The sequence below is a fragment of the Talpa occidentalis genome, unplaced genomic scaffold (assembly GCF_014898055.3).
Source record: "Talpa occidentalis isolate TD23 unplaced genomic scaffold, MPIMG_talOcc4v2.1 talOcc4.7, whole genome shotgun sequence".
NCBI classification, from domain to species: Eukaryota; Metazoa; Chordata; class Mammalia; order Eulipotyphla; family Talpidae; genus Talpa; species Talpa occidentalis.
Genome location: NW_023605083.1, coordinates 39,354,482 through 39,373,690, shown reverse-complemented (window position 1 = coordinate 39,373,690; position 19,209 = coordinate 39,354,482). Strand labels below are relative to the sequence as shown.

Below are 19,209 nucleotides of genomic sequence, written 5' to 3'. Positions count from 1 at the left end.
TTAAGTCTGTGTGAATATGTGTAGGTGCGGTATGTGTGGAGCAATCTATCCATTGTTACATTGACAGATGGATACTGATTCTAGAATTGCAATTAGTTTAACTTTTATAAAATGTTTAATAGAATTTAAATTCTCAAAATATTAAATTTTAAATTCCCGCTTTAAGTATTCTATTTAAATTTTCATGTGTCAATTATAATTAATATCTTGCCTTTTAATATACTAGATAATCCTGAATGTTTTTCTTTAAAGATTTTATTTATTTATTTATACAAGCACTGGGTACAGTTAGAAGCACAGGAGGGTGAGAGAATTCACCAGAGCCAGAGCTGAGAGCAGAACAGGTAGACTGACGAAATACACTGCTGAGGGGAGCAGCGGGCAACAGGAGAGGTCTACGCGCCATGTGGGACCCTCCTCGCCCGGTGGCTGGGGATCAAACCGGTGCTACAGAGGCTGTGGGCAGCTTTGCAACCCAGAGCTCAACCGCTGCGCCACCAGGGAGGCCCAATCCTGAATGTTTTAAAAGAAAAAGTAAGATCTATAATATCTTAACTAAAGGCTAAGGTGGAATTATTGTCAATATATCAAAATTGTGGTAAAATTTCATGTAACATCTTGCTGAAATTAAGAAAGATAAAATTTATGATAGAGAACATAATAACATATGATTTGCAAGCTTTTGCTTTACTACTCATGCAAGCACCACTGAGCCACACATTTGCAATAAGAATTCAGTTGTCTGGTAATTCATGGACTTCCAGTCACATGAAAACCGCGGTTTGAAATACACCACGCCATTAAAGGCACCAATTATGATTCAATCCCTCCCATTCCCCTTTAAATTGGTCTACGCAACAGCTATCTGAAAGCTCTCCAGAGCTTCGCCAGTGAGTGTACAGTCCCAGAAGAACACACGCGATAACCTGATTAGCAATTTTGTCACTTCAGGAAAGCCACTTTACCATCATGGAACATGAAAGGAAGTCTCTCCTTTTGCCTGATCTCTAGGAAATAACCATTTCCCTGAGGATGTGTTGCCTGCAAACCACTCTCTGGAACCACCAGACGGAAAGCTCTATGGAGGCAGGAGCCACGTCTGTCTTATTAATCATTGTATCCCTGGCACCCAGGCTATACTTACACACAGTAAATATCTGCTGAATAAATTAATGAATGACAAATGTTATTTCCTCTAAGGAAGCATTTTTTATTATAGTATTTATTACACATTTTTCTTTCACCATTTATCCCCTTTTGCTGAGTCTCTTGAGACAAGAACCTAATAACAAAGATACCCAGTAACTTAGAAACCAAGGAACAGAAAGACCTGTCTTTCAAATAACACAACAAGATCAGCATCCTACCACCATTCTCAAAGGAGACTTTGTGAAATCATTAAGAGCTTAAAAAACTCAGGCTCACCTGTCTAGGTAAGTGAAGCCATGGAAAAGCTGGACAGTTTAGGTTGCTAAGTACACAGAACTGATCTCCAAGACAGGGCAACGCTGTCTTCATCCCTACAAAAAAAAAAAAAAAAAAAAAGTCCTTTGAAACTGCCTGAATTTTTCATCTTAAAATGTAAGAAATTCTTTCCAATTTAACACAATTCAGTGCAAACAGGCATTCTTTCTAAAAGTAACAATTATGTCTGAGAATGTTAAGAGATTGGCTAGTAAAAATCCATCCATGTACACAAGGCAAATCAATTCAATGAAGTTATTTTTTTTTTCTAACATCAGAGACTCTCCTGGAGAGTTTGCTACTTTTGAAGGCCTAGAATTCTCAGAAAAGTCTTCTGATGATCTCATTTCCTGAATAAATTGCCTAACATGGAGCTAAGAATGATTCAATGACAAAGTAAGGGAGCACAAAACTGATTAGCTTCACAAGGGAAAAAAGTACCGGACAAAACCAAACATTTCTATGTATTACTACATTGTCACTTCATAAAAATAGGGTAGCTTTACTTTAAAAAAAAAAAAAAAAAAGATAGTTCTGGAGGCCTCCCTAGTGGCACAGGCGTTAAAGTCTCAGTGCTATCAAGCTATCATCAGCCACTGTGGTGATCCCCGGCCAGGGAGCAACCCACATGGCACAGCAGACCTCTCCTGTCTTGCCCCCCGCTCCCCTCAGCAGTGTATTCCAGTAGATCTGCCTGTTCTGTTCCCCACTCTGTCTCTGGTGAATCCTCTCACTCCCCACATCTCTGGCCTACACCACGGTACTTGTATATATAAATAAATAAAATCTGGTTTAAAAAAAGTTCCACAGTGCCAAATTATAATAACTGTTGAGTATTAAGTACAATTTAATTTTGCTATTTTTAGGGGAATTTGCCTAAAATCACCCCTTAATTTTATGACATGCAGATTTTAACAGATTTTTCCATGACTTAGTGTAATCATTAGTCTTTGTATCTTCTTTTCAATTTATGTCTATTTGGTTAATAAATAATGAAAATAGAGCCAAACATAGCAATAGCTCTGAATGTCTTTTCTTCTGGTGGAACAAGAGTTTCCATTTCCCCATCAAGAACAAGAGTTTCCGGGCCTCCCCGGTGGCGCAGCGGTTGAGCGCGGGGTTGCGAAGCTGCCTGCAGCCTCTGCAGTGCCGGTTTGATCCCCGGCTGCTCCCCGGCCACTAGAGGAGGGTCCCACATGGCGCGCGGACCTCTCCTGCCGCCCGCTGCTCCCCTCAGCAGTGTACTTCGGTCCTTCTGCCTGCTCTGCTCCCTGCTCTGGCTCTGGTGAATTCTCTCACCCTCCTGCGCCTCTGACTGCACCCGGTGCTTGTATAAATAAATAAATAAACAAATAAATAAATCTTAAAAAAAAAACATTTGGAAAAAAAAAGTGTATCTTAAAAAAAAAAAAAAGAACAAGAGTTTCCATTTCTGCAATGTTTAGGAGAAATGTAGGGTGACCAAAAAAATTGCTCTATTTTTATATTTTAAAAAAGTAAAAGTAAGAAACAATCACTATTCCTTGCACTTCCACATATGGTTGGACTAACTTTTAGTAACCACACCCCTATGTTCAGAACAGATTTAACCTTACATTTAAACCATTTGAACTTTTCGGGGATGTGGATTCTATCAGGAATAAGCTTTTAATTTATCATTAGCTGAATCTCATTGTTCACCATAAAAAAAAAATCACATCAAAGAAGGCTTAACTAAATGTAGAGATTTATCATATCCATGGATTGGAAAACTGGTCCTTCCATCATCTATGCAATGCCAACTTCTGCCAGGGGCTAGCTTCCTCGAGAAATACCCAGGGTATCCCCTAGTATCTTTGGAATTTCTCTTTCAGTGAGTCGTCTGTCATCATCTCTTTGCCTTTCAACCTATATCACATCACTTCATCCCTTGAGTGTCCTTTGCCTAAAAAGGATCCTTTCTTCACTATTTTAGAAAACAAGGGCCTCCCAGGTGGCACAGCGGGTTAAGCACAGCTGTGTGAGGCTATCCTTAGCCTCTACAGTGCAGGTTCGATTTCCAGCCAGCTGGAGAGATTCCCACATGGTGCAGTAGACCTCTCCTGTCTTGCCCGCTGCTCCCCTCAGCAGTGTATTTCAGTCAGTCTGCCTGTTCTGTTCCCTGCTGTCTCTGATGAATCCTCTCACCCTCCCGTACATCTGGCCTGTACCCCAGCTATTGTATAAATAAACAAAAAAGAGAGAGAGAGAGAGAGAGAGAGAGAGAGAGAGAGAGAGGAGGAGGGAGGAGAGGGAGAGAGAGAGAGAGAGAGAGAGAGAGAGGAGAGAGAGAAGGAGGGAGGGATGGAGGGAGGGAGAGGGAGGGAGGGAGGGGAGGGAGGAGGGAGGGAGGAAGGAAGGAAGGAAGGAAGGAAGGAAGGAAGGAAGGAAGGAAGGAAGGAAGGAAGGAAGGAAGGAAGGAAGGAAGGAAGGAAACAAAACACTCTTCGGGCCTCCCTGGTGGTGCAGCGGGTTGAGTGCAGTGCTGTGAAGCTGTCTGCAGCAGCGCTGTTTCGATTCCTGGCTGGCCAGGGAGATTCCCACATGGTGAGGCAGACCTCTCCTGTCTCGCCCGCTGCTCCCCTCACCAGTGCACATCGGTCCTTCTGCCTGTTCTGCTCCCCGCTCTGTCTTTGGTGAATTCTCTCACCCTTCTGCACCTCTGGCCTGTAACCCAGTGCTTGTATAAATAAATAAATCTTTTTAAAAAATAAAGTTTAGAAGGAAAAAAAAGAAAACAAAGCACTCTTCATAAGACATGTACTTTTCCCCTAGATCATACCAACCCAAGGATAAGGTAGATCCCAAATCTGTCTTTCAGATGCTGTCTCCATCTACACTTCTCCAGCTCATTTCCCTGCTGAACAGCTCTGGGTGTCCCAAGGGCCGCCTCATGGGTGCTCTCCAGAATAATCCTCCTGGTTACCCACATGGTTGACATCATCGCACTCCTTTGTTGGCAATTTCCCCTGGAGTTGCTAATGAACAACACAGCAGCTACAGAGCCATGCCCACTGGGTCTGATAGCTACTGGGACCCGCCAAAGGCACCAGTGCCGATGGAGAGTGCCTGTCCATGCACTCTGGCCTCTGACACCATCCAGGCCTGGCCTCTGACACCGCCCAGGTCTGGCCTCTGACACTGCCCAGGCCTGGCCTCTGATGCCGCTGATACTTTCTGTTCTCTGATATAGCTACTCTCACTGCTACACTTTCTCATTCCTGCCACCACACTCTATTATTCTAGGCCTGAGGATTGGGCCACAGAACTATATTTATAAACCTCTGCTACACTCAGCTCACCGGTCCACTCCCATGCTGGCTAACTGTGCTTTTTCTTCTTCAGCCTGTTGATGTGATGGATCACATTAATTGATTTTCAAATGTTGAACTATTTTATATGTAATTATATATAATTATTTTTATACATTGTTGGATCTGATTTACTAATATTTTATTGAGAACTTTTGCCCCGATGTTCAGGAGAGATACTGGTCTGTAGTTTTCTTGTAATGTGAAAGCATTTGGATGTGAGAGCAGTGCTGCCCTCAAAGAATGAATTAGGAAGTATTCCTTCTGCTTCTGTCTTCTGGAAGAGATTGCAGAGAATCGGTAGATTTTCTTAAACAGTTGGTAGAACTCACCAGTGAGTTTTCTGTTTTAGAAAGTTGTTAATTATTGATTCAATTTCTTTAATAGATATAGACCTATTCTGATTGTCATGTGATTTTCTCATACATCCACTGTGATCACTGTACTCTTGTTAAGGTCTTCAGTGACATCATGACTACCTTCTAAGTCCAGCATATGCCCTTCCGTCCACATCGTCTCCCACCACTCCCATACCCCGCGTATCTTACTACTTTCATTTCCTCCAAGATATCAAGCTCTCGTACTCCTATGCATTTACAAGGGCTTTTCTATTCCTAAAGCATACTTTTCCAACCGTATCTATTCTACTAAACTGCTTCTTGCAGAAATCTTCCCTGATGTCTCCAGACAGTCAAGCTGCCCCATTCAACTTGTGCAACAGAAAAACAAAAATTGATTCTTTAAAACTAAAAAGAAAGAAATCCAAACTTTTAAACCATTATTTAAATACGTCAATGTAATCCAAGATGTAAAATGAAATAAACTATAAAATACTGATCATAACTGAAGATTATGTCCTTATAAATCCAGTATTTACGACAGACATATTTTGACAGAGCAAACCAAAAACACAAATATTAATAGATTTCCATTTAAGATAAAGGTTAAGTGTATATGAAGATTGAAGGTAAACTCCTTTAAGTATATGAGTACACATATTCACTTTTGAGGACTGCATTATGAAATGTTAGTGTCTTTTGTTTCTTTTTATTTATTCTGAAAGTTTAAGAGCAGAAACTTGACTAATATAGACTTGGGGCAAATAGTACCTCCATCTCTTATAATCTGTGAGACTTGACCAAGTGATTAAACCCAGTCTCAGTTTTTTTCATGGGGAAAAAAATAAATAGTAATTGGTGGTAATGGTAAATGATGGCAATGATAATACTTGAATTACAAAAAAATTTTATTATCAGAAATAATGTCTCTCCTTCCACATAAGCTTTTGAAAAAGTATTTTTTACCATGAATCCTTAGTTCCCTAAGAATAACCTGTTCAACAGAGAATCCATTCTTCAACACAGCTCCCCTTCCCCTTTATTAATTTTTATAACTTTGGCAAAAGAGTAGAATATGGTAGATAATATTCTCAATGGAACAACATTTCAAGTAAAGTAATCCTTCCTAAATTTCTTATCAGTATTTTTTAAAAATTAATCATGTCTAGTAAAATAGTCACTCAGAAGTACAAGTTCCATTTTACTATGAAACATAAATAGCTTTGAATAGCACAGAGATATTCAAAACAGGCAAGATAGAGACTGGGACACACCACAGTCAGAGATGGCGTCATGAGCTTAATTGTGTGTCCTCCTCAAAACTCACGTAATGAAGTCCTGTCTCCCAGTACCTCAGAATATGAATACAGAATGTGACTATTTGGAGACAGGGTCTTTAAAGATGTAATTAAGTTAAAATGAAGTTATGAGGCTGGGCCCTAATATATTATGATTGTGTGCTTCTAAAATGAGGACATTTAGACACAGACTAGTACAGAAAGAGGACAATGTGAGGTTACAGGAAGACAGCCAACTATAAGTCAAAGAGAGAAGCCTGGATCAAATCCTTCCCTCAAGTCCCTTAGGAGAAACCCACTCTGCTGAACCTTGATCCTGGACATCCAGCCTCCACAACTGTAAGAAAAATAAATTCTGTTGCTTGAAGCCGTCCAGTCTGTGATACTTTGGTATGGAAGCCCTAGTAAACCAGGGCGAAGCATACAAGAGTGTACATTTGGAAAGAAATACTAGAATGTAAGCTCCATGAATGCAGGAGTTTTTGTCTTTTTATCCAAGGATGTATGCCAAACATTGAGAACAATAACTGACATGTAGTAGGTGTTCTATAAATATTTACTGAGTGAACTGATAAAGTGAATTGATAATTCTTCCCATAGATGATTCTATTAAGTAACACCAATGCTTCATTCATTCTTTTGATTTTCATAAGACCTGAAAACCTGGACTTCCCGGGCTCTTACCAAGTTGTTGTATAACAGGTCTGCTGCCATAGGCAAATGTGTAAAATCTTCCCATGAAACACGTTAGGATACCAAGCCTGGAGTGATTTTCTGAAGAGAGGAGCTAAGAAGACAAAAACATTGTTGTGATCAATACCTGTGAATTAGTGCATAGAGAGAAACAGACCAAATTTATTAGTCCTGGGAAAAATGCCAGAACAGATGGGACTTGCTGGTATTGTTGTTCCCTCAAAACTATCTGATTAGTTGACTTTACTAAAGACATTGAGAACAGCTGGATTCGCAATTTAAAGGAAAAGAAAATAAATTAGGGCTTTCCTGTTATTCCCATTAAAGCATTTGTGTGGACACAGGAAATAGCCTAATTAAATTTCCTTCTGTCTTATTCAATTATGGATTCATATGCATGTCTGTCTTCAAACTCATGTCCATGTCTTAATATCATCACTCTAATCATCAATCAATACTTAACGATATCCTTCATTTGCTAGGCAAATAACAGCAACATAAAACGTAGAAGAACTACAAAATATTTTATACTCTGATTTTAACTATATGCAAATATCCTTTTGATAACAGCTAAGGGGAAAAACGCACCAAAATCACAGTCATTCCGTTAAAGGCAATAAGACTACAAATAACTCCCTTCAAACTATTTTTAGATAATGTAATTTTATATAATGTCTCCACTTTTAAGGCATAAATATCTCAAAAAACACTAACTTCTAATCATTGCTGGAAGAAAATTCAGGATTAGAAGTTCCCCCAGACTATGCATAGGAAAGCCAGAATATAACAATTTCATGGGTGAGTGAAATTGAACCTTTTAAAACCCAAATGTGGAAATCCTCATCCTATCTCAAGTAATTTTAAAAAGCAAGTCAGAGTTTGCTCTTAGTTTGGGGCCTGGAATGAGCTCCAGAACTGATGCAATCTGAAACCAAAGCCAACAAGTGTTTACCAAAGTCTTTGTCCCAAAGGGAGAATCCTCTTGTCTAATTCTCCAGAAGTGATGCTGTTGGGATTGCCTTGAGCAAAAGCAGCAGGGAGGAGACCAAACATTAATTTCATACCATTTTCCTTTTCAGCAAAAATAAAAACTCTATGCTTTCTCATGATAGGCAGTTGGTAAAAATGCTCTCCCCTACTGAAGGGCTTAAGTACCTGCAAGTGCATTTGTTCCTCTCTGGAGCAGCAGGAAGTCCATGCCACTGGGGCTTTATTTGTTATGGAATGGAAAAAAGAAGCTGCGCACTTTCTCAGAGTGATTTATCAGCTGTACTCCCCTCCTTACCTTCTCCAGGCTTAAGAACAGAGGGACTGCCAAGCTGTACTCCACCCCAACACCCCCAACACTATAAACTTCTTGGCCCGTGTCACTGCAAGTCAACCTAAGAGATCTGCATGGAGTTTCAGCCACAGGACAGTCTGCACCCCAAAGCAGAAATGATCAGCCACCTGTTTCAACTGTCGGTGCTCATTTCTGTCCTGTCAGCCACAAACTTCCAGAGCTAAAATCGGAAAACCTAGCACTTATATTACGCAAACACCACAGAGTGTGGAATACTATACAACCAAACACAGAGCACATGAAGAAGACAAAAGGGCTGCTACCTCACCAGGGGAATTTTTGTAGTGGGGGAGCTTTGTGGACCGGCTCTGCATCGCGGTTGGGGTGGTGGTGACAGGACTCCACGCGGGGGACAGAATGGCATGGCCCTGTACACACACTTGTGCCAGAGCCACTTTCCCGCCTTTGACTCCACGGCCAGGTGAGAGGTCACCTGTTGGAGGAAATTGGGGAGAAGGGCACATCGCCTCTCCTTGAGCTTCCTCTGACTGATTTACCTCAGTGGATGTTCTGGAAGCGCACCTTCTTGGGTACATACTTTGAACATTTTGCATTAGGACAAGTCGCGGAGAACAAACCCTAACCGGTTTTCCAGCGTGAGGTGTTTCGGCCCCAAGCCGGGGAAAGCTTGAGGGGGAGTCCAGCTGACGCCCTCTCCTCTCTGGCTGGGCCTCCCTTTCTGAAACCCCCCGCCCGGCCCTCCCCCTTCCCAAGACCGGCCTTGCCGTCCCCTCAGCGCCACCTGTGCATCCTCCGAGCGCCCGGCTCGCCGAGATGAGCCCAACGAGCCGCTCAGACGCCACGAGGCCAGGCCCGGTGTCTGCTCCTCGAGCGGACGCCCGACCTGGCGCACGCTGCCGGGCAGGCGGCAGGGCCTCGAGAAAGGCCCTTGCTGGTCACCTGCACCTCACGTGAGGCCGCGGCCCGGCCCGGGCAGGCTGCGCCCCGGGAGGGCGCCATCTTCCCCTCCAAACCGCCCGCCCGGAAGCGCGCCCGCTCCTCCTTCGCACCTTTCCCTCCCCGCTGCCCCTCAGCCCCGCCCCGACACCTTCAGCCCGCCTCGCGGCCTCCGCCCCGCCCCCCGCCCCGCGGCGCCGCGGGGACCCCACCTCCGGGGTGCCGGCCCCTCCCTCAGGCGGCGCCTCGCCCGGGAGTCCGCGGCCTTCGCGCGCGAGGGGGCGGGCGGAGGGGGCGTGTCCTCGCGGCCCTGAGCGCTGATTGGCCGGGTCGCGGGGGGCGGGGCATCGGGGGCGGGGCCGCAGCCCTGGCGCCAGCCCGGGGTCCGCTCCGCGCGGTTCTCGCCACTCGGGCTCCGGCTTCGGCGATCGCAGCACCGCAGCGCGGCTCCGGCTCGGCAGCATGGCTGAGAAGCGGCACGCAGGGGACGCCCAAGCCCGGCGGGTCCCCGACTCCTTCAAGGGTGAGCCCCACGCCGCTGGCCAGCCCGGGGGGGCCCCCGCCGCTCCCCACCTTCCCTGCTGCCTGGGGGCTGCGCGACGGTTGCTCGCGGCCGGTGTCCCCTCGCACGCCGGGGCCAGCCGACCCCGCCGGGCAGGCTGGGCGCGGGCCCGGGGCGGCGGGTGCAGGGGGCGCCCCCACAGCGGGGCGCCTTGCCGCTGACTCGGAGCCTTGGCGGGGCCTCGCGCTGGCCCGAGGCTTCCAGATGCCAGGTCCGGTGCCAGCTCCCAGCTCATTCATTATCTCTGGTCTTGCACGCGCGCCACCAAGTGCATCTGTGACTCGCGGCTGGCGAGGGTGGAGCCGGGGCGCACACCTGCGCCCCACACCCGCGCCCCGCGTCTTCCGCCCACTCCCCTTCCCCCCCCCATCCTGAGGAGACCGTCTCCTCCACCCAGCCCCCCGCCCCCGACCTAAGGAAGCCCCCCGCCCCCGGAATTGTTGGGAACTCCTGCTCCCACATCCGCATCCGTCCATCCCATTTCATCTTAACGCCCACCTGTTGAAGGTTGGCCCCCCCACCCCACCCCCGCCCCGCTCCCGACACAAAGTGGACTGTCTCTGCGGGAGAGAAGAAGGAAGGGTCTTCGGTACTCTCCATGTCGCTTTCCAGCTTCACTTTCTGTCTCCTGCCCCCTTCACTTTGCTGCCTTGGTCCCAGGGACCTGTCATGCAGCCAGGTTCCCCCACCGTCCCAGGGCCTTCCTAGTCTGAAGGCAGAAGCTGTGAATGGCCCAGTGTTGTTCCCTTGTGAAAGAGCTAGAACCCTTGAGAAAGCTAGCACCTGGAATCTTTATTGGCTAACCTCTTGGGGGGCTGGGGGAGTCCAATAAAGAGAGGTGATAAACCTCTCAGGGGTACTGGTTCCCTCCCTGGGGCTCTTAGTGATCCAAAGGAATTATTTCTAAGATGGAATTTCAGACAGGAAGGCAAAGGGAAAGAAAGTGAAGGGGCTGGGTGGGCTTTTCCAGCACCCCACAAAGAAGGGTACATTCGAGGCATCTGTTCTGATTATTTGAATAACCAGCCTTGTCCACCCATCTAGAATAAGTCCCGTATCTCTGCCCAGGAATCCTTGTCTTTAATTCCTTTCCAGGAGCACCAACAGAATTGGGGAAATCGTTTCACTCTGCTCTACTAACCTCCTTTGAGAGTTAGCTGTCCAAATTAGGAGTCTAAGAGGGAGGAGTAGATGAGAATAATAGCCCCCCCCCCAAAAAAAAAATTAAGTGCTGTGTATTTTATTTGTTATTTTATTAAATCCTCACAGCAGATAATGTGGTACTCCTGTCCTCTCCCCACTTAATGCTTGACAACACTGATTCTCTAAGAGGTTAAGTCACTTAAAATGATACAGTTTACGAGTCTTGGAGCTTTATTTTAAGTCTGGATTTGAATACTTCAAGTACTGACTCTAAAGCTTGAGCCTGCAAAAATCGTGAATCCACCTCTTTGCTAGCTGTGTTTTCCTAGAGAGGAAGTGGACAGGATCCCTCCCTCTGTGCCCTGACCTCCTGCTGGGAGTCAAAGGACTGTGAGGACCATATTAAAGTTTTGATGAAACTGCAATGGGAAATCTGTGGGAGTTTTTTAGGAATGAACGTGATCTTTGTACTTAATGTTCATTTGGTTGTTTTTCACGGTCACACTTTAAATTATTTTTCTTGGTACTATACCTGATCTCTTTTTTAGACAGGAATCTTAAGAATCTAATGAAAACTGTGTACCCCCTCAGAAAATTATATATACATATTTTGCTTGGTGTGTACCATTTTTTTTTTTTTAATGTAAACCTCAGCTCTGACACTGGTAAGAAAACAATTACAATTACTAAAATTTGTTAAATAGAATTTACGGAGTGCTTACCATGGGCTGAACTCAAGTCAGGGTGCTTTACAAACGTTATCTATTTGTAGTCCTCTGATAGCTCCACAAGGAAGATGTCAATATCAAGATGGATTCTGTATCTTTATATGTGTGATTCTGTGCAATGAAGATAAGAGTTATTCGCCAAATGGGATAAAAATTTTAGGTGCTATCATTAAATTTAAAGTATACCACCAATGAGATTGATCGATTTACCAACTATTTCTCACTCACTCTATGCAGCGTAAGCTATCAGGTCTGTGAGAATTAATACATGAGTAAGCTATAGAAATTGACTTCATGTAGCTTGCGCTTGATTTGGAATTTAAGTACATAAGAATAAATATTGTAGAAAATATAAAACAGGAAAAAAGAGGAGAGTGTAATATCATTATCCACCATTTCACAGCCAGGAAACTGAGGCTCAGAGTGGAAAAATCACATGAACTGGGTGTGATTAGGGGTAGGCTTCAAGCCTGGGCTCTCTAATCTAGACCAGTTTTCAAAGCCTAGAGCTACCTTCAAGGTACACAGCCAAATGGAGGAGCCTGTCAAACACCAGCACTTCACTGAAGGTGAGAGAGTAAACAACAAAAGCCCAGGGGAAAATAGCTTCAGTCAAGACCTCTTGGATAGCTGCAGCTCCAGAGGGCTCCTTCTGCAGAAAGCAGTGGAGAATAAAAGTCCAAACTCTGTCCCTTTGTGCCTTTGCTGGTAATTATTCTGAGGAACATAAATGTGAGCAAACCTAGGGCAAGACTTTTTCCTTAAAGCCAGTTCATTCACTTTGTAATGAAATGATGCAGGTAGAAATGTATTATTATAATTAAGAACCATGTCAACAGAATAAATCCCTCTGGGAGAAGGCCTGAAAATAAGCAGAATCATGGGACTGATTTGTTTATTTCAGTTGTCACAGCCTATGAGATTGGGAAGAACTTTTTAACTTCCTTAATAATTAATCTGAGCTAAACCATTAATGGTTAAACAAAAATAAACTCAAACCAACAACCAAGTCTACAAAAGCTGGCATTTGTGTATTTTGTTTATGGTTAAATAGGTTCTTGGTCCTACCAATCCATGTACATTTTACACTGTTAAAGACAAAATCACTTGGAATGCCTGGTCCGCTCTGAAGGAAGCCAAAATTTAATGTTGGTAAAGTGATAGAGATTGGGTTCAAAATCTATTTTTTAAGAAGGTGTAGAAATCTTTTCCTAAAACCTTTTAAAAGGTGAGCACCTGTCTTCTGTGTCTGCCTGGCATCCTGTACACATCTTGATCTATCTTAAGGCTTATTACACAGTATTCTCATTATCGGTTGACTCATGAGTTATCTGATCCCCCATCATTTTAGACCAGCGAGCTTTTAAAGCAGAGATGGTGCTCTTCTGCACTGAAATAAACTCAGGATCTACTACATAACAGGTTTGCAAAAATGTTCTTTGAAAGAAAAAGGAAGCATAGAAGGGAGGTAGAGGCCCCAGCTCCTACGGGATAAATCACAAGGTTATGTGTTTGACTTAGGACGGTGGAGAAATTTTTCTGTATTCATTTCATTGAGTTTGTTATAACCAGGTTGTTGATTTAAGGAACATGTAATGTTCCTTATTACATGTAGACTTGTTTATTTATAGGCTGTCTAGGTTTCTATGATTAGTGAAGGGATTGTAATTGTGAAAAATATATATTGTACATAGTAAGGAATCTGCATGTATTGAAATGTGGAAAGAGAAGCTAGAGGTCCCAGCCTGTAGAAAGAAGGAAGTGTGTGTGGCACGGCTGTTCTCCAGTTCTCTGTGACCGAGTGCTCACGCACCCTGGCTCCTCCATTCTCTTTGAATCTTTGTCTGTACTCAGGGACTAGAAAGGAAACTTGAACACCAAGCATTTGTCCTGACATTTCAGTGGATTAACCTTGAATATACAACCAATGAAGTGTCCAGTGGTGACAATTATACCAATTTTTTTGTCTAGACGTGAATGTGCATTTATGGTAAGATGGTATCATCTAATGGAATGAGAGCAGAATTTAGAATTCAGAGGTCTGAATGGAGAGGTCTACCATCATTTATTACTTGAGTCACCTCGGGCGAGGCTTTCCACCTCCAGGGCAACCCCTCAACCACATGTTGGACGTAGTCTTACTGCAGCATATATTTCCCAAGGTTTTGAGTATCAAATAAGAAAGTGTATGTGAATATACTTCTGAAACTTTAAAATGGAAGTCATTGGCGTTATTTACATTATGGACATAAAGTCATATGGATGGTTCAAGAAAGTTTAGAGTTCTGTCTTGCCTCTCCAAATGTGGTCTGTTTCTCCTCTTGAGACAGGGTCCCCAAGCAGATTGTTAGTCTTGGTATTTTTTTCTGTGGCAGGTCCCCAAAGGCAATTCACTTAACAAAAAGTTTAGTGCTATAAATTATATTAATAGTGATCACAAAGCTGCAATAATAATAGCTATTATTTATTGAGCACTTTCTAAGTGCTAGCTTACATCTTTTCACTTTTAATCTAGTTAATAGCAATAATAACTATATGAGCTAAGTACCAACTGGGAAAATGTAGCCTTACCTAACAGGAAACTCCAAGCCCTTAGGCACTGCTTTGCTGTTTGGCCTCAGTGGAAGAATTAGCAACATTATGCTCTAGTTTTCTCATACTTTACTGTTTCTTTCTTTCTTTCTTTCTTTTATTAAAATAATGTTACCTCCAAAGACTTTTGAGAAAAACTTAAATATACTTTTAAGATATTAAAGTGTAAAAACTGGGAGCTGGGGGAGGCATTCCTCCTGAAGACGGAAGGTTTGGTTTTGTTTTAATATTTTAATATTTCAGGTCTAATCTAACCCTAATTAACTTAATACTGTTGTGAAATTGTTTTTCTCTCCAATTTTTGTGAACCTAACTACTTTCATCTTCCCAGCTACGGGAAGAGCCCATGCTTGTCTGCCTTCCTAAATTCTCTCACCTCATGGGTGGAAAAGGTCTGATTTTTAAAAAGAAAGCAGGGTGGCAACTGCTTTGGGACAGCGGTGATTCTGAACTCTCTCCTTGAATCCTGTCTGCTGACACGCAGTTTCCTTTTTTCTTGTGTAATAAATAGGCAGTCTTACCCGCAAAGAAATGGCAGAATCACTCGCTCATTCAACAACTATTTAACAAACGTTTCTGAATACCTATTATGCACTTAGCCTCCTGTATTAGCACATTTACTGCTACTGCCCTATTTTTAGATGAGTATTACGGAAACACAGGAAGTTCGTCTACTTTCCCGGGATCACACAACAAGTGGCATGGCCCATTTGGAAGCTGTACTGCTATACTGCTAGAACAAGATCTCATGAAGAAAACACACATTGTAATTATAAGTGTGATAAATGTTGTTTAGAGATAGTGAAGTGCTGTAGAGAAGAGGAGGTAGGGCCCTGTTAAGACTGAAGGATTCAGAATAATTCTTGGTGGTCTTACCTACGTTTTCCTTCCTGCTTTATGGCTGCAAACACATGAAGAAAGAAAAGCTACAGAAAATCCTCAAGATACATGGAGAATAAAATACTCACACCTTTTTAATATCCTTATTCTTTTTGAGCTAAGCAAAGGACTCGCTTCATTTCAACTTTTTTTTTTAAAGATTTATTTATGCATATAAGTGCTAGGGTACAGGCCAGAGGTGTGGGGTGTGAGGGGATTCACCAGAGACAGAGTGGGGAACAGAACAGGCAGACTGACTGAAATACACTGCTGAGGGGAGCAGCGGGCGAGTCAGGAGAGGTCTGCTGTGCCATGTGGTATCTCCCTGGCCAGCCGGGGATCGAACTCATGCTGCAGAGGCTGCGGATTGCTTCATAGTGCGGTGCTTAACCCCTTGTGCCACCAGAGAGGCCCCCATTTCAACTTTTATTGAAAAGGTTTTAGGAAAGGATCAGCCCCTTTCCTTTCCATAGTATCTCAAGGTAAACCACTATAAGTTTGTGATTCAGAGCACATAATGGTTCATGTATCAGTTTTGTCTAGTATTTACAGCTGTCCTTAGTTTTATAATGAGGAGGAAAAGTAACAGTCTTCAGATATGGTTCTTAACTTGATACCCTCTCACCTGTAGCCGCTCTAGCCCAGAGAATAATTTTTTCCCTAGAGGTTTTAGAATAAGGGCGGGCGGTGGAAGAATTAAAACCTAATTAAAACAGTTATTTGAAAGACGGGTTCTATTGTGTGCTTGATTGCTTTGAAAGCGTCAGCCCAAGTGAACTGCAGAGATGGTACTCTATTAAGTACCATCATTTTTTCAATATATACTTACTGAGACCTACTATGTGCTAAACCCAGCCTCTCCCCTCCTCTGTTATCTTTCTCTCTATAGGATTCTGCCTTCATTTTTGTTGTCTCTCTCCTCCTCACTCCTTTACTGCTTTTCTCCTGTTTCCTTCCCTTTTTTGACTCTTTCTCAACAACTTTCAGTCATTATGAAAACTCAGTTATAGTAAATTTTGATTAGATGAAGATAAATTATATTCACTTACTTTTCAGCCCCTTTGCTTTTTTGCAGTATTACCAGGTCTTATAAAGACCTTGTTTTGAAACAAGCAAAGGAAATAGAAACTGGGAATCGGGAAAATGTGCCTTTATTTGAAAAACTGGACGAAAGATCAAGGGTACTATGTAATTTATGAAGCCTTCCTCTTCATCTTGATAGCTGTATGACACGGAACAGGAATAGACCATACTGCCCACCTGTCTGTTTTTGTAGAGTCTAAAAGCTAAGAATCTTTTGTACATTCAGAAAGAACAGTACACAGGAAAATTATATGAAATTCAGATTTCAGTGTAAATTGAATTTTATTGGAACACAGTATTCATGTTTGCTCGTCTGCCCCATGGCTGTGGCTCCTCTTAAGCTACAGCAGCAGAGTATTTACAGTCGGAGCAGGCTCCATGACTTGCACAATTGTTTATTCTATGTCCCTTTGCAGGAAAAGTTTGCCAAATCCTGGCATAGACTCTCTGATGAAGAATATAGCCTTCTAAGAATATAGCCTGGTGGTACAAGGGGTTAAATCTCAGCACTATGAAGCTGTCCAAGCCACTGCAGCAGGGAAATCCCTGGATGGCACAGCAGACCTCTCCTGTCTCACCCGCTGCTCCCCTCAGCAGTGTATTTCACTTAATCCACCTGTTCTGCCCACTACTCTCTCTGGTGAATCCTCTCACCACCACCCTGCCCCCCACACCTCTGACCTGTATCCCAGCTCTTGTTTGCATAAATTAAATAAATCTTTAAAAAAATAAAAGTAAAAGTTAGATCCTGATTATATGTACACTTTTAAGAAGAATTCAAATTCAGACATTGCCAAGACCTTTCATTTTGACCTACTGTTACCCCTTAAAAAGTGCTGCTGGATCTAGATAGCTGACTAAATTCCTAGTCATCCTGTCTTTCCCCACCCAAACTAAACTGTTCTTGGTGATTTACGGCAGGAAGTGCTTCATTTGCATTTTGAGAAGAGGAAGGAAAAGGTTGTCCTTGTACTTTAATAATTCTTCAGCTCTTCCTTTTCTTTTTGTATGTAGTAATGCATGTAACTCTGAGTAAGGTTTTCATACTATCTAAGACTTGTTTCTGGTCTTTCTCTGAGGTGGACATCTAGTATCTTTTGAACTTTAGAACAAATGATAAATGGAATTTATTACTCCACATAATTTCCACTGGTGCCAACTTCAATAAACCATAAAGTAGGTCAACTGATATGGTGTTCTAGGGATTATTAACAGCATACAGCATACAGAAATTATACCTGTATATCATCCTTAATCACTGCTAATGTAGAAGTTAGTCTAGCAAAAATGACTATATAATTTTTTTTCATGTTTCATGGCTTTTTTTTTTTTCATTTTTTGTCTCTTCCCGCAGTCTTTTGCTTTATTACTTGGAACTCCAGGAGGAATATCTTACCGATTTTTGTAAATATATGTATATATATTTATGTGTGTGTATATATGTATGTATGTGTATATATATGTGTGTGTATATGTATATGTATATATATGTGTATATCTTTTGTGAACATATGTATAGTACATTTCATATACATCAGGGATAATGTATATAAGAAGTTAGTTGTGGCTAAATGTAACAGACATTCAATAAATGGTTAGTAGTAGTAGTAACAGTAGTAACAACAGTAGTAGTAGTAAGAGAAGTAGTATTTCTCCAGAGTGAAAGAAATTTAAGAATAGTACATTTCATCTTTTCAGCAAAATTAGATTTATACAATAAAGATGTATGGAAGTTGCTAAATGTATGTTCGGTGCAATGAGTTTCTAATTAAGAAAATTAAACACAACCTAAATGTGGAATATTAAACAAGTGTTAATAATAAAGAATATATGTTGACATAAAAAGATGTTCATAATTAGGGGATGAAGCAGATTTTAAATCATTGCGTATACTATTATTTCATTTGTGAGAAAAGTAGGATAGAAAATGTGTAATAGAAAACAATCACCATCCAGAGGTATTGAAAATAGGATAAGTTCTCTTTCTCTCTTTGCTAAACTGTAATCTCTAATTTTTATAGTGGCAATGTTATTGCCACTAAACTAAAAAAATGTTATTGCCTCTAGACTGAAAAAAAAAAACATATTAAAAAATATATTACTTTTCTGGTGATAAGCCCACTTGGAATGTCCAGTTTAAAAATGCTAATATATATAGGTTTATATCCATTTGCAAATCTTTGTTTTGCTTAAATATGTATTCTTTTTTTTAAAGACGTTTAGATTTTTTTTTTAAGATTTATTTATTTTTATACAAGAGCTGGGCTACTGGCCAGAGGCGCGGGAGGATGAGAGGATTCACCAGAGACAGAGCTAGGAACAGAACAGGCAGACTGACGAAATACACTGCTGAGGGGAGCAGCGAGCGAGACAGGAGAGGTCGGTAGCACCATGTGGGTCCCTCCCTGGCCGGCCAGGATCAAACCCACATTGTCGACAGCTTCACAGCTTGGCATTCAACCCGCTGCGCCACAGGGGAGGCCCTTGCCTAAACATTTATTCTAAAATGGTTTTCAAAAGGAAAAAATATTCTAAACAGTGGCAAAGTAGTATTTACAGCCAAGCATCATGGGATCCCTAATCTTCCAGATGTTCCCACCCAGCAAAATATCTTTAGTTACATTAACCAGAGTATCTCAGGATTACCGACTGCTCGTTGTTTGTCTTTCACCTCATAAAGCTGGTCAGGAGGATTTAGTCCTAAAGTCCTAAAGATAATGGGAAATTTGAAGGAAGTAAATTCCATGAAAGTTGGGGAAGTATGAGAAAATGTCACCCCCTTTGCTCATGTTAGTGACGAAGGGCTCATGTCAGCCTAGTGGAGTTTAAGCCTCGCCTTTCTGAGGAATGTGATTTATGTA

General features: G+C 42.3%; 1 protein-coding gene and 1 long non-coding RNA gene across 2 annotated transcripts in view; one reads left to right on the top strand and one right to left on the bottom strand.

Moving 5' to 3' along the window:
* Positions 1 to 284: 284 nt before the first annotated feature.
* Positions 285 to 8,954, bottom strand: LOC119232267 (uncharacterized). Its single transcript, XR_005122038.2, has 6 exons — positions 8,728 to 8,954; positions 8,278 to 8,330; positions 8,075 to 8,141; positions 7,114 to 7,216; positions 1,426 to 1,520; positions 285 to 513 (listed from the first exon to the last, which is right to left on the bottom strand). It is a non-coding gene; the product is annotated as an uncharacterized LOC119232267 (long non-coding RNA).
* Positions 8,955 to 9,769: 815 nt separating this feature from the next.
* The window catches only part of STOM (stomatin), a 28,502-nt gene continuing 19,062 nt past the window's right edge, over positions 9,770 to 19,209 (top strand). Inside the window, exon 1 of the mRNA XM_037493867.2 lies at positions 9,770 to 9,884. Coding sequence (XP_037349764.1) covers positions 9,824 to 9,884 — 61 coding nt within the window. The 5' untranslated portion in view covers positions 9,770 to 9,823. The remainder of the gene's footprint in view (positions 9,885 to 19,209) is intronic.